Source organism: Eupeodes corollae, chromosome 2, assembly GCF_945859685.1.
Source record: "Eupeodes corollae chromosome 2, idEupCoro1.1, whole genome shotgun sequence".
Classification (NCBI taxonomy): domain Eukaryota; kingdom Metazoa; phylum Arthropoda; class Insecta; order Diptera; family Syrphidae; genus Eupeodes; species Eupeodes corollae.
In genome coordinates, this window is record NC_079148.1 from 37,042,558 (window position 1) to 37,057,795 (window position 15,238).

The 15,238-nt window shown below is 33.2% G+C and overlaps 1 protein-coding gene across 1 annotated transcript in view; it reads left to right on the top strand.

Annotated features, from left to right (window-relative positions):
- The window catches only part of LOC129945482 (uncharacterized), a 101,693-nt gene extending 87,407 nt beyond the window's left edge, over positions 1-14,286 (top strand). The window contains exons 2-4 of the mRNA XM_056055266.1: positions 2,391-3,729; positions 3,924-4,115; positions 13,037-14,286. Of these exons, the coding sequence (XP_055911241.1) occupies positions 2,391-3,729; positions 3,924-4,115; positions 13,037-13,197 (1,692 nt within the window). The 3' untranslated portion in view covers positions 13,198-14,286. The remainder of the gene's footprint in view (positions 1-2,390; positions 3,730-3,923; positions 4,116-13,036) is intronic.
- Positions 14,287-15,238: the final 952 nt, after the last annotated feature.

Sequence of the window (15,238 nt, forward strand, 5' to 3'; positions counted from 1 at the left end):
CGTTTAAACCTTCAACAGAGTTCATTCTCTAGTTTAAGTTAAACGCAAGTAGTCTGCCGTTTAACCTCAGTTCAACGTTTAGGCACTACAACAGTTGTCAGAATAGCTGTCATTTTCATATTAAATATTGAATTAATTTATGATGATCTATATTATTTTCAATAAATATTAATAAAAAGTATATTGTTATTCTAAAATGTCGAGTTCGGAAAGTCGTATTGAAGATATAAGAGATGAGGAAAACTTCATTTTAGTTTTTCGGAAGCAAAAATTTGTTTTGTTCTTTTTTTTAATTTTCATATTTTGTCTTCAACACATCCGATGATCGGTAATGGGAGCGACTCTTTGAATTAAATTCGTTTGCAATGGACTCCCATGCATGCCGCTGTTTTTTCTGTCCAATGTACTCGATCAGTTTTTTTGCTTTCAATGATGTGTTTGTTTTTCATAATCAACTCCATTAGCTAATCTAAATCTGCTGATGAAAAGTTGTTGTATTTTTATTGTTTTGTTTAAGCTCACAGAAATCACAACTCACAAAGGTACTTTAAAACAATACAAATTTTCCCCAATTGTCAACAAAACACAAAATATCTGTTGCTGTTTCACGTGTTCCTCGCTTCAGAGAGAGAAAGAAAAACGATAAACAGCTACGTATTGCTTACATTACCTCACATGACTTACAATGCTACCAAACTCTTTTCATACAATTTAATTAAACTACGTTCAATTGAACTGAAGTTCAGAACACATTGTGACACTAGAGGAGTTGAAATTCAAGTTTAACCTTAAGTTCAGGTTCACCTGATTTTAAGTTTAAACTTCCACTGTGAGGTTTATTTTAGTAGAATCGTTACACATAAATTGTTTAGAGCTGTAAGTCACTAGACCCCGGTTCTCTAATAGCTTTAGTGTCAATTTATTTTATTTTATTTGCACGGTAGTAATCTTAAACCTATTATTTCAAAAATGGCTGCTTATTTAAGATAATGAAAAATATTAATTTTGAAAAAGTAGTAACATTTTTTTCCAAAGTGTATGTATATAAGAATTACAATCTTTTTTTTAAGTTCTCCAAACTTATTGTTTTAATCAATACCATTTTTAAAATGTACCTTTAAACCCGAAATTAATATAAAAAAAGCGCAATAATTTATCTCAGTTCTTTTCAAAATTTTATTAAAAAGACATTACTTCTAGTTTCTATTTGACATGCATTTTGTTTGATTGTACAATTATACATATATTTTAATTTTATTCATGATCTAGAAATGTGTCCTCCGAAAATTCTTCTACCATTTTTCAAGTCTTAAACATTGATATCAATAATAAATTATTGTGCGTTTCGTATTTTTAATCGAGTAGATTATATTTGTCTATATCAATTTAAGCTATCTTACTAAAGTGATAAGAAAACCTAACGACCTTCTAAGTAGATTTCTATCAGAAATAGTTGTTTTTGCAGAAAATAAGTACGTATTACATACCTACATATACTTGTAGTATAATTTACGTTTAGGCGTATGGTTAAAATATCTGATTGCATATCAATTTATTTTATATCAACAAATATTTATGTGATTTTTAATGGCATTGCCTTCAAAGCGTGTTCAATATTTTTACTATAAAATAAAGTGTGATAAAAATTATAATAAACTTTTAAATAGTAAAAGCCTAAATAGACATTTAATAGTTTTAAGGTTTGTTGGTTGTTCTTGTTTCTTTGATGTTACAATAGTAATTCTTTCTAGTTATGAAGATTTATTGCCTTTATGACGCGTAAGTTATTGCCAATAAATATTCTAAGACAATTAAATTAAAGTGATTTTTATTGGAAACACCCGCGTCGAGAAATATAATAGTTATAAGCTTTTCTGTAAGCTCGACACATTTATGTATATTAAGTTTGTAGTTCTAAATTTTGTTGTTTTTCAAACTTTTCAAGTCGGGTCTTAAGTAAAAATTTTGTTTTGTGTCTTGCTCATTGAACATGCTTAAAAATAAGGCCTATACATTTTTAAAAGCCCTGTAAGAAGAACACAGCCTGCAAAAGATATAATAATTCTGTTAAAATTGACCTATTAAATAAACTAGGCTTTTAGGCCAACGAAAAAAAGGCTTATTAAGAAATGGTTCAGTTGAAAAAACTTGGTCTTTCGGCCATATAAGTATGCCTAAATATAGTTGTACAGCAAAAATATGCATCTAAGCACTGACTTGAAGGCTAAAGGAGACTAAAATAAGCTGTAGGGCTAAATCAAACCATTTTTTACCCTATACAGTTCTTTACAATTGCTTAGAAATCTTAAAGCTCAAAATTACTTAATAACTTTATTTTTCTTTTTTCTTGTGTTTATCACTTTAACTAAAGAATTTTCTTTTCCTTTCAGCTTTGTACTCGTTCAATAGAGCCATCATTTGGACTTCTATTTGGTGATTTGTTACGTGATCTCAATGTGGGAACCACTGGAGCAGCTGTGATTATTAGTACCTTAGATGTATGCATGAATTTCTCTGGACTTTTTGTTGGTCCGTTGTTAAAAGAATTCTCCTACCGCAAAGTTGCCATCGCTGGATCCTTGCTATGCGGCCTTGGTTTAGCCCTCACCTCCCCTGCCAGTAGTATGCCACACATTTTAGCCACGTATAGTGTCATCAATGGCATCGGTGTCGGTCTGTCTACATCGGCGGCTTTTGTAGCCCTCAATCACTATTTCAAGAACAAACGAGGACAGGCTGTTGGTTTGTCTATGGCCGGGACGGCCATGGGTATGCTGATAATGCCACAGTTAGTTCGGATCCTGCTGGAAGCGTATGCCTTCTCAGGGGCAGTTCTGATGCTTGCCGCCGTATCACTTAATGCTCTAGTCGGTTCACTGCTGTTGCAACCGGCCAAATGGCATATGATAGACGAGCCAGTTGACGTGGAAATGCTGCCGGTGCCGGAATTGGAATTCGATCCGGTCAGGGAAGCTGAGGATGAGGATGCCTTGCCAGAGATGAATACCCTGCTGTTTAACAAGCATCTTGAGCTGAATAGTATGCGAAAGAATTTCTCTGAATTGGCGATGAGCTCGATGAATGGTAATCGGACGGGTATTCCCAAGAGGACATCGTTCCCGAGGATAATGTCTCTGGCAGGAGTTCAATCAGCCGAAAGGAATTACTCTAATAGTGACATGAATGCAGTGCTAAGGCACCGCAAGCAGTCGGTCACATCTAACTTGTCTCTGTTGGATTTCACAGGAAGCATTCTTCAGGTTCACATGAATACCGGCGATGCCGAACTTGAGCGGCAAGATCGTGAGCTAAGGCGTGTGCATACACTATCGGGGAGCATCACAAACGATAACCAGGATTCGTTCATCAAAATGAAGCCCACCGAAAGTGAAAAGAAACAACTCGAGGAGAGCCAAAAGAGGAGGCCTGGTTTCTGGAAGAGATTTGCCGATCTCATGGATGTGGATTTACTCAAAGATAAGATGTTTTTGAATATTCTCTTTGGGCTGTCGATTTTCTATGTGGCCGAGATGAACTTCAAAATGGTGACACCATTCTTCTTTGCCAATCTTGGATTCCACAAATCAGATGTTGCTTTTTGTTTGTCCATCTCTGCAATAACAGATATTTTAGCAAGAGTTGTTTTGCCGCCATTTTTGGATAGGACGAACATCAAGAAGCGAACGATTTTTCTGGTTTCCATCATATTTGTTGCCATTACAAGATCAAGTGAGTATATTTTTAAGAAGAATGATAAAATGTCATTATTTTTGTCTTAATTTGACATTTTTTGGCATACTCGTTGTTTATGTCAAAAAAAGTGTGAATTGACAAACAAAATGGCGTTTTCAAACCCGTGTAAATGCATCTTTAAATTATTGAGTGATCAGAATGAGTACAATAACTTTTCTTTTTGTTTCTAGTAATGGCCGAACAAACAGAATGGGGCTCTTTAATGGTTTGGCTGTCAATATGCGGTTTCTTCCGGGGATCAGCTTTAAGTAATTTTACATTAACAGTATCAGAATACTGCTCCTTGGAAAAGTTGCCATCAGCCTTTGGCTGGCATTTGGTTGGTAAAGCAGTATTTGTCATCTGCTTTGGACCAATGATTGGTAAGTTTATTAGTTTTTTTTTAATTCTTAAAAAAAACTCAAAAATGAGTTTTACAATCAGCAAACTTGACAATTCTCGTAGCTTTTATGTTAGTTTCGTTCGGAGTTCTAGCATTTGACAGTTCACAACACATACTTTCTTTGTTTTTGAGTAATGTTGCGAGTTGTTCAAATGGAATAAAGAAAAAGGAATTTTTGTTTTTAATAAAGTGAAGCTAAGTACAGATATTTTCAGATTTTACATTATTTTAAGAACGTTCAGTAGTTATGTTAGGTTGGAGTGGCTGTCCAGATGTCATTGACGCACGTAGACCTCAAGGGTCCATTGTGATACCCCTAATAAGGTAACTCATGGGAGAGTAATGAACTTAAACAAACCATTTTGTACTTTTAATAAAGTTAGAGAGACGTTTTGTGTCAATCGTTGCCAGTTCACTGGTATTATCGAAGAAGGGATTACCGAGAAAGTTATTCCTTCTAATGGAGAGTGCTGGACATGTACATAGAAGGTGTTGGACTGTTTCCTCTTCTTCCTCGTCTATGCAGCTTCTACAAAAGTCATTTGTGTAGACCCTCAGAGCATGTCTTCCTATGAGGCAGTGTCCTGTTATTACTCCAATTGTAGAGCTTATACTTTGTCTGCTCAAGGATATCAGGCCTTTTGACCGTTTTAAGTCTATGCTTGGCCATATTTGCTTGGCTGCTAGGCAGGTGGTACTCTGTGACCATCTAGCATTTGTTGATTCTAGAGCATATTGTTTGAGAAGATATTTGCATGTAGCAAGTGGTGTTCCTATGTTATGTGTTTGTCTATCATTAGACAGAAGTGTTAAGTTTTTGGCGAGCTCATCGGCTTTGCAATTTCCCGGAATGTTTTTGTGGCCCGTCATCCAAATGAGGTGAATATTAAACTGTTCCGTCATCTCATTCAGAGATGTTCGACAATCGCGGATTATTTGAGAGTTTGTGGAGACAGACGCGAGAGATTTTAGAGCGGCTTGGCTATCCGAGAAGATTCGTATATCCTTGCAAGATATAACGTTTTCTTTGAGCCAAGGTAATGCTTCTTTAATCGCCATTACTTCTGCCTGGAAAACACTACATTGATTGGGAAGTCTATATAATACACTGAGATTCAGTTGTTCCGAATAGATACCACTTCCAACTCCGTGATCGGTCTTTGAACCATCTGTATAGAAGTACACCGCATCGTCTTCCAGTGGTTTATCTTCTTCCCAGGAAGATCTTGAAGGGATGGATACCATTTTGGGGATGGTATAGTATAAGCGATCTGGGATATATCTGAAACTGTCTAAAATAATTGTATGTTCAGTAGTTAAGTTGATATAACAATATCCAAATACATTATTTTGAAAAATTGTGTCTTAATACAGTTGACAGTCCCAAAAACTTATAACTTAACTGTCAGATGCTGAAATCTGACACTCTCATAGTTTGTTTGATAATAAATAACAGACAATGACGTTTCTTGTCGTATTAGGACTGTTTGGTTGCTTTTGTAGCACGAGGTGTAAAAGCTGTAGCATTTTTTAAAGGAACAATAATTTCTCTCAGAACATGAACGTCAGTGTGACAGGTTCTTTTTTGTGAAATTGTAATTTATTTATAAAACAGTAATGTCTTTTGAAAATATTTTAATCGTGCTGTCGGAAATGTTGGATTAGTCGATATCCAGTGAATCAAAAAACGTTTCAATAATAACTGAGAACATTTTGAAAATTTTGGATGAATCAAAAGTGGAAACTTGTTGCTTTCTCGACTAAGCAGCTCGTTTCAATCTTTCTCATTGTACTATTTCCATAGTAGTAGAAAGAACAACATGAGCCCCGAAGACGTAAAATGGCTCACTGAGAAAAAAAGAAATGAATGAGTTCTTCAAAAACAAATGTGGGTTTTCGTAAGTGATTTCCAATTTTTAATTAAAAAAAATCTACAAAATGATCAATCAAATCAAAGTGACAATGAGAGAAATGACAGTAACTGATTTTGACAGTTGCTAAACTCCTTGCACTCAGTCTTCCCCATTGTGCTCCCTTATCATAACTTTCTTGAATTAACAAACCTTTTACTGTACACAAAATTCTAAGTTCACACAATTTGAAGTTGTATCAAACAAAAAGAATTAATTGACAGATCAGATTTTACTTAAACTGAACTGTCACATAGCAAGCAAAAATGTAATTCAACACCAATTTCTATTTAAAGTTTTTCGTTGAGAAAAAAACACCCTTCAGAAACAATATTTAAAACAAAACAGGAAGTTGTAAACGGTTAATTTTTGAATGATTTTAAAGACGCTTATCTTGACGTTCTGATTAACAAAATAATCAAGAAAACATAATCACTTTTTTTTTAAAGTTTCTAAGATACTAATATAATATACGTAGGTAGACTTTTACCTACATAATTATATTTATTTTGTCTTATTCCACTATTGATAAGATTCAAAAAGATTACAATTTTTGTATATATTTTGATAACAATTCAATATAATTTCATGGTTTCGCAAAAATACTCGTATAATGACTTGGCCGTACAGTTGCACTACTTCCAATAATCGAAATTAAAACAAATCATAAAAAATCTAATTGATAATGGAAACTTAAAATTCATAATTGTTCTAACTTTTTCAAAACCTAATAATTTTTTTAAAACCCTGACATCTGTACGTCAGAACTGAGAACAAAGTAAATCACGTGCGGCCCATCCCTGCAATTTTGTTTTCACTGAAAGTGATAACAAAATCTACAAAACATTCCATCAGTTATCATAATTTTTTATTAAACCGGAACTTATTTTGTTTTAATAAATACAAAGTCAAGGATTTTGAATTGAAATCTCTCTCAGTAAATCAATGTGTCATTGGCAAAAATGCTACACATTTTCACGTGATCTATAATAAAGCTTTTCTTATCACGATCAATTAAAATTTTATTAATTTTTTTTCTGTTTAAAATTTAATGAATCGAAAAATTGTTTTTTTTTTTTTTAATTTATTACTGGTGGTGCAGTGAAATTAATTGATCTTTTTTAATTTGTTTGCATCTCGTGGTTTGTAAATAATAACTAACAATAAGATTGTACATTTATTAAATTGAAACTATTGTTAATTTATTATATTAGTTTTGTTTTGTTTACATTTAAAGGGTTTTGCCATTTCAATATCATCAAGGTAACAAACGATTTAATTGTTTATAAGGAAGGTTCTTCAGTTCAATTAAAAGTAGTTACATTTTCATTTATTATTATAAAATCATTTTGTTTAGACGTACAAAATATTTGCTTCATAAAATTGAAGGGTTGAGGCTCCCAAGAATTTTCAAAAATTCAGTTTTTCTCCTTGACTATCCGGTGTTTGTTTCCATTAACAGTCGATTCTTTTTATTGTGATAATATTAGTAAGGTTTAATTATTTCTGAGACAAAATATTGGAATTGACGTCGTATGATTCAAATTGTCGGGGACACTTAGGCATAATTGAGGTTCTATGACGTGAATGTGCCGAATTATCTCATTCTACAGCTTTTTAATTGTTGCTGGCTTATCGACGTTCACCGTCTTATTTATATAACTCCAAAGAAAGTCCAATAGATGATCTAAATGACATAGCCACCATGTGAAATAACATGGCCATGTAATTTGTCGCTCAAAAGTGCGGTGTGCCAAGTGCCACCGTCCTGTTGAAACCACGTAAAGTTCGTTATCATCTCTGTCTGACCAGCTTCATTTTGGATAAAATATGGCTCGATAATGCCGCCAGCCTAAAAAATGCAAAACATCTTCGTTTTGACCAAGGTTGCATAGGGAGCACACAGGGTTTAAGTCTGTTCTATGTGGTCTATAATTCAAATCGAGCATTTCCGTTCTGATCTTGAAGATCAAACTCATTTCAGAAACTGTAAACTCTTCTCTAAAATAGTTTCCTTCACCAAGTTTCAGATTAAGTTGTCTTTGTCTGTATATATTCCTGGATGTTGATGCAGTCCCTCGCGCAACTCAAAGTCTATACATCGAGTCATCTATAACAGATATTGAAAGGTTATGTGCTACAGCAAGATCATACAAGTTTTTGACCGGACTATATCCACAACTAAAACAAATTTAAAGGAGTCTTTTTTGCAAGTTTTGGTCGGACCGCTTCATAACTTTGATCATAAAATCGGCGTTAGCATTTAAGTTTTTCAAGAAAATTTGAGGTAAGCCTGACTCTAGGTGAATAGCATAATTAGGAGTGTTGATAGGTATCCTAAAAATTCGCTTGCAAAAATACTAAATACCATTTAATCCAACTGTTCAAAACCATATACTTTATTACCATAGCAAAAACAAGTATTCACGGTGGCATTGAAAACTTTGAATTTTGAAATAGGATCTACGAGTTTATTTGCGAAAAACTGAGACCACATTGTATTTGTTGCAATTTTCGCAGCGGTTGTTTTTTCTTTATATACCCAAGATACTTTAATTCATTTACGACCTCAATTATCTCGCCATCAAAAGTCCTATTCCGCCCATAGCCAATTGATCTGTTTCGAGATCTGAAAACCATTATTTTGGTTTTGTTGGTATTTATTGTAAGATCCTATAGATCTTACTTACTTACTTAAGGTGGCGCTACAGTCTTGTGTGAACTAGGGCCTCACCCAACAAACTTCTCCATCTAGCTCGGTCCCTAGCTAGATGTCTCGCGGCCTTACTCTACTGCGCTGTCATGTGGGTGCCGATTCGAAGACTTTCCGGGCCGGAGCATTGGTTTCCATGCGTGACCCAGCCATCTTAGTAGTTGGACTTTTACCCTTCTGGCTAAGTCTACGTAGCTGTACAGTTCGTCGTTCCATCTTCTCCTCCACTCACCTTCGATGCATACGGGACCGTAGATCACACGAAGAACTTTTCTCTCGAAGCGACCCAAGGTGCTTTCATCCGTTCTGTCATGGTTCATTCTTCTGCACTGTATAGCAGGACAGGGATGATAAGAGTCTTATATAGCAACACTTTGGTCCCTCGAGAGAGGACTTTACCACTCAATTGCTTTCTTAGTCCAAAGAAACAGCGGTTAGCAAGAGTTATTCTGGGTTTGATCTCAGCGCTGGAGTTGTTTTCTGCGTTTACAGCGGAGCCTAGGTAGACGAAGTCCTTGACTACCTCAAAGTTACGTCTGTCGATTGTGACGTTTTGACCAAAACGTCGGTGTTGTATGTCCTTTCTAGACGACAGCATGTACTTTGTTTTGCCCTCATTAACCGTTAAACCCATTTTTGCCGCTTCTGCCTGAATACTCACAAAAGCCCCATTGACATCACGCTGAGTTCTTCCGATTATGTCAATGTCATCAGCATATGCCAGTAATTGGACAGACTTTTGAAAGATAGTGCCTCTAGTGTTGACGTGTGAGCTCTGCACTATTCTTTCAAGCACGATGTTAAAAAAATCGACAGCGCATCACCTTGTCTAAAGCCTTTTTTGACATCAAAAGGTTCTGTTAAGTTGTTTCCAACCTTTATGGAGCAGCGTGAATTCTCCATGGTCATCCTGCACAAACGGACGAGTTTGACAGGGATGCCAAAACTAGACATGGCTCTATACAGCTCGTCCCTGTAGATGCTGTCATATGCGGCCTTGAAATCGATGAAAAGATGGTGTGTGTCGATTTGGTGTTCTTGAGTTTTTTCTAGGATCTGCCGCAATGTGAATATTTGATCAACTGTGGGCTTTCCTGGTCTAAAACTACACTGATAAGAACCTATCAGGTTGTTGATGATGGGCTTTAGACGTCCACATATTACGGCACAGAAGATTTTATAGGCGATGTTAAGTAGACTGATTCCTCTATAGTTGGTGCAGTTTAGAAGGTCTCCTTTCTTCAGGATCTTCAGGAGCAAACAATACAGAGGTTTCATTCATCGGACATGCTTTCTTCCGACCATATCTTACCGATAAGTTGGTGCATGCTCCTAACCAACTTATCTCCAGCTGCTTTAAAGAGCTCGGCATCTATCCGCTCCAGCGACTTTATTAGACTTCAGCTTAGATATGGCAATCTTTACTTCGTCTAAGTCGGAGGGACGGGATTGTTGGCTTTCGTCGTCTATATTGAATGGATCATCCTGCCTGACAGCGGAATTCAGTTCTTCGTCGCCGTTATACAGTCTGCAGAAGTGGTCCTTCCATATCCTCAGCATTGACTGCGGTTCCACTATGATGTTTCCACTTTCGTCTTTGCAGCCTTCGGTTCTAGGTTTATGTACCTGTGAATTTCGTTTCACCTGTTCATAAAAACTTTCGAACCTCATTCCTGCTTTTGATCCCATAGATCATAAAACTGTTTTAACTGTTAATCTGGAGCTGTAGAGTAAGCAGACTGAACTCCCCCAGGTATATTGTTTTCGACATCGTTCATATATAGTGCAAACATGATAGGGCTTGGAACACATCCTTGAGGGGCACCTGCTTTACAACTACGTTCTCTAGATACCTTTCTACCATTCTGAACAGATGCCATCATGTTTTCGAGAATTTTTTCGTAGACTCTGATAAATTTAGTAGATAGGCCAATTGCTGAGAGCTTATAAAGTAAGGACCTTCTATTAATAGTGTCAAAAGCCGCTTTTAAATCAACGAAAAAGGCATTTAAGTTCTTTTTTATCAATAAAACGCCTAGCAGGGGTACTGAGTACAAAAATTTGATCAATAGCTGAAATATTAGCTCGAAAACCAGCTTGAAAGCCACTAATCATATTATTATCTTCTACCCAGGTCTAGTATAGAGTATTTGTGTAAACTTTTTTCTTAATAAGTTAAGCACAGCAATTTCTCTATATATCTCTGGCAAATCACGGTTACCTTTTTTAAAAATGGCTGTCAAAAGATTTTCTTTCGCTAGAAAAGTTGAAGTTATTTATGACCAAATTCTGAAAGTCACTTATACGACCATTTAAATCCCCGATAATCATCATATTTTCATAATTGTAGATAGTTAAAAAGTTATAAAGCCCGTTATAGTTTATGCTCCCTTCATTATAATTTAAATAAATAGGTAGAATTTGAAAATGTTTTGTATCATAAGTGATGTCAATAACTTTATAATTCTCGCAGATTTTATATTTAATAAAATTATCAAGGCCAGTATTTTTTATGCCACACGTTATACCACCACTAGCTCTGTTAACTCTATTTTTTCTAATTGCTGGTATACTTTTTATATTATAATTTTTAAAATACTTCAAAAACCTCAGTTCTTTTCCTTCTTCTATAAAAGTTTCTAATAAATAAATTCAGGCATTAGTTTGTTTTTTAAACCAATAATGTTGTAGCAACAAATTTTAAATTATTAGAGAAAAAACTATTAGTTTGACAGACGGCAAAACTATCCTAACTATAGCTGGTACCAGCACCTCCTTCATTATAAACGTTCTGACATCCAGGTGTCGCATTGGTCGCAAAGTTGGTAAATTGCTGGTTCGATTTGACGTTTACGTTGTTTATGTCATTTATGTCAAAGAAGCATGACGCTGCTGCATCATCTCCAAAATTAGTTTTAATATATTCGAGTTCTCTATTTGTGTTTATCTTTAAGCCGCGGAAAGTATTGTATGAAAAAGTGTAATTGTCTATTTGCATTTTTGCTCCTTTTATGAACATTTTGATGCTGGAGTCTTCGCATTAAGCTTGCTTTTTACGTCAAATAGATGTCTCATTTTGTTGGGATACATTAATGTTTTTAAGTTTGGGGGCTGCAACCATGATTTTGTCGACAGTGTCGGTTTTATCAAACTTCAGAACCATTGTAGTTTTTTTTGTTTCGCGGTTAGTGAATTCTTGTGAATTTTGTATATTTAAAACCGTATTTTCGTTGAGACTAAGAAGGCCTAGACAAGTTTGTGTTGCATAGTTAAGCTTGTTTGCCATCTTGTTTTTTTACTACTCAAGAGAGTATTCAAAGAAGAGGTTTAAAAATGATTGGCAACAGTAAAATCATTAATTTACTTTACTCGAAAATCGTTGTAAGGTTACTTACCTCACCCTTTTTTAGCGTTATTTTAACCGACTATGTTCTAGTATAATACCATAATACCTACATTTCTAGGAAAGTCCATCAACTAACACTTAAGCTCAACTTCGGAGTACAGAGATTCGTTCTTTAACTTCAAGAAGTCAAAACCAATGTACATTAACCTCTTCTTTTTGTTCTTAACGTTCACAATGCGTCTTTGATATATTAACGTTTACTTATAGATCCATGTTCTTCATCATTTGAGTTAAAAGATGTAATTCTAGTTGAAGTGACACCTCGCGTATAATTTCATTGTAAATTGTTCGATTGAGGTTTTTCGTACCCTGACTTCGCTTTCTTTTTACGAGCCAATTATATCAAGTTCATTTTAATTCGACGTGGTTTTACAAAGAGCCGAAGTTTTAAATGCCACGAAAGAAGTTAAAATCAATATTACGGCCACTTGAAGTAAAGAAGGACATGTTTCCTTGTGGTCTACATTTTCTATGTCCACAGCGAATATTGTTATTTAATGTTATTACATACATACTTGCTCTCAACATGTTAACAACACAACTGGCTTTTTGGCCTTTACCACACAAGTTTAATGAAACTTTAGTCCAAAATATTGACTTTTATGGAAAGTGCTAACACTTAAGAAATCTAATAAAATAGGTACATGCATCTAATGGACAAATAAATTCTTATTTTTCGGAACTGCTATAGGTACCTTACCTACATCAACTTTAAAGGTAACAATTTGTAATTGGTTTCTAAGAGGCATGACTTGTATCTTCTTCTAAATTAAATATTAATTATTAAGCTGTTAAAGTGTTATTTTTTAATATTTTTCTTTATTTCTACATCCAAAGAACAAAAATATAAACTATTCTTTTCTTCTTTCTAGGTGCTATTCGTGATTTAACACAAAGTTATCCTATTTGCATTCATGCCCAAAGTGTTTGCATATACATCTGTGGTATTGCCTGGGGAATTGAATATCTTTTTTCATATTTACAAAGACGCAAGAAGAACAAAGAACAACAACAAAACGATATTAAACAGTAACACAAATAAATATTTAACAACAAAAAACATAAATAAAAATAATGTATTTATATTTAAAGCAAAAATAATTACTATACTTATACTTAATATGATTTTTAAGATAAACAAACAAAATCTTTAGTGTTAATTTTATTTACTTTCTGTTAAATTTAAAATTCATTTCATTAAAAAAAAAAACAACAAACTAAATGACAACATTTATAATTTCGAAAATTAAATTGATTAAACATTAACATAAAAAAAAAACTAAATAAAAACATTAAACTCACTATTTTTGTGATAATTCAAACAACAAAAGAGGTTAAGAGAAATAAATTATTATTTAGAAAACAAAACGAGAAATAACAATAATATAAGATAGAAAGGCCAATGACCAACATTATTAATAATTTTTAATTTTAGAGAACAAACAATTTACATAAAATTATATAAACACATAGTTAGGTACTTAAAAATTAAGAAACAAAATTTTAAATGTTTAAAAATAAAAACATGTTTTATAGAAAAGAAATCAAAAACAATTATTACTATAAATGTGGACGAATTTTAGTGTCTTTTAATAAATTTAAAAAAAAGTATTAACTCCTATATCTTCCTATATAAACAAAAAATAAATTATTTTTAAGTCTATAAATATATATATTTTGTGAACAAAAGTTTAAACAAAGAAAAAAACACAAATGAAATATTTTTAATGAGAAAAATTAAAATAAAATATAAATTAAATGTTTTTATTTTTTCGATATGTGTGTACCTAAAAATACGAAAATCAGCAAAGATGATAATTGTTAAGTGTAATTGTTTTTTTGTTTTTTACTTATAAATAATAACAACTGACTAAAAAAAATAAAAATTTAACTAACTACTATTATGTAAATATTTATTTAGGTAGTAAACAAATTATATTTTATAAATGAAAAATGAAAAGAGAAACAACTAAACAAAACCATTTAAATTAATATATTTTATGTGGTAACCTATAAAAATATATATTTGAAATTATATATACGTATATTTTTACAAGTAACAATGTTTCGTACTTACCTATTACCTGGATAAAAGAAAATATGATGATAAATGAAATGAAAAGAGAACAAAAAATGTGAAGAAATCGCCAATAAAAAATTATTTTATGAATGTAACTACATAAACATAAAATTGAATTTTATTTAACCCTAGAAAGATAATCTACGTCTGCGGGACGTATGGTGCGGGGAAAAATTGTTATATCTTTTCAATTATAAGCTGTATTACATTAGTTTTTTATATTTGCTCAGGACTAGGTCAGAGCTTGCATGGTGCATCTTAAAATTCACGCTGAAGATGCATTAGGGCCAGTAATGACTATGTTATACGTCTGGGAGACGTATGATTATCTTTTATGAAACTTTTGTGCACTGAACAAAAGTATATGGAGAACAAACTTTTTTTCTCAAAAATTACTAAAACTATTTTTTATAGTTAGCTTACCCCTCAATGAACTAATTTACCAAATATTAAGACTCAAAATCAACTCAAAGGTTTCTTTAAAAAATAAAGAATTTTGTTCGTTCTGTTTTCAAAGGTGGTTCAGATTTTTTATAAATTTTGCTCAAATTTTACTTCTTTTGTACTTAATTATTGATTCATTTTACTTAAAATAACCCAAATAAAATGAATTAAAATTAAAAATAATGATGAAAAATCAATTGTCATATTTAAACGCGCTTAATAAGTGCCATACGTCTCTAAGACGTATGATTATCTTTCACGCACTAAAAAATATGATTATCTTTCTAGGGTTAAGCAAACAAAGAACCGAAAAACTACATATTTCAAATGAAGGTCTGTTCTAGGGATGTTGCGAATATTCGCATCCGCATCCGTAATTGCGGATTATTGGCAATAATTCCAACATTTGTTTGTTGCGGATGCGGATGTTTTTTAACGCTTTTTTTCCAATTCGCAAGATAGCAACAGCTCGGCACTATATACTATATCATGATCAATGAAAACGACCCTTTCACTCTTAGTAAAATTTTTAAATTAAAAAATCTCGGTC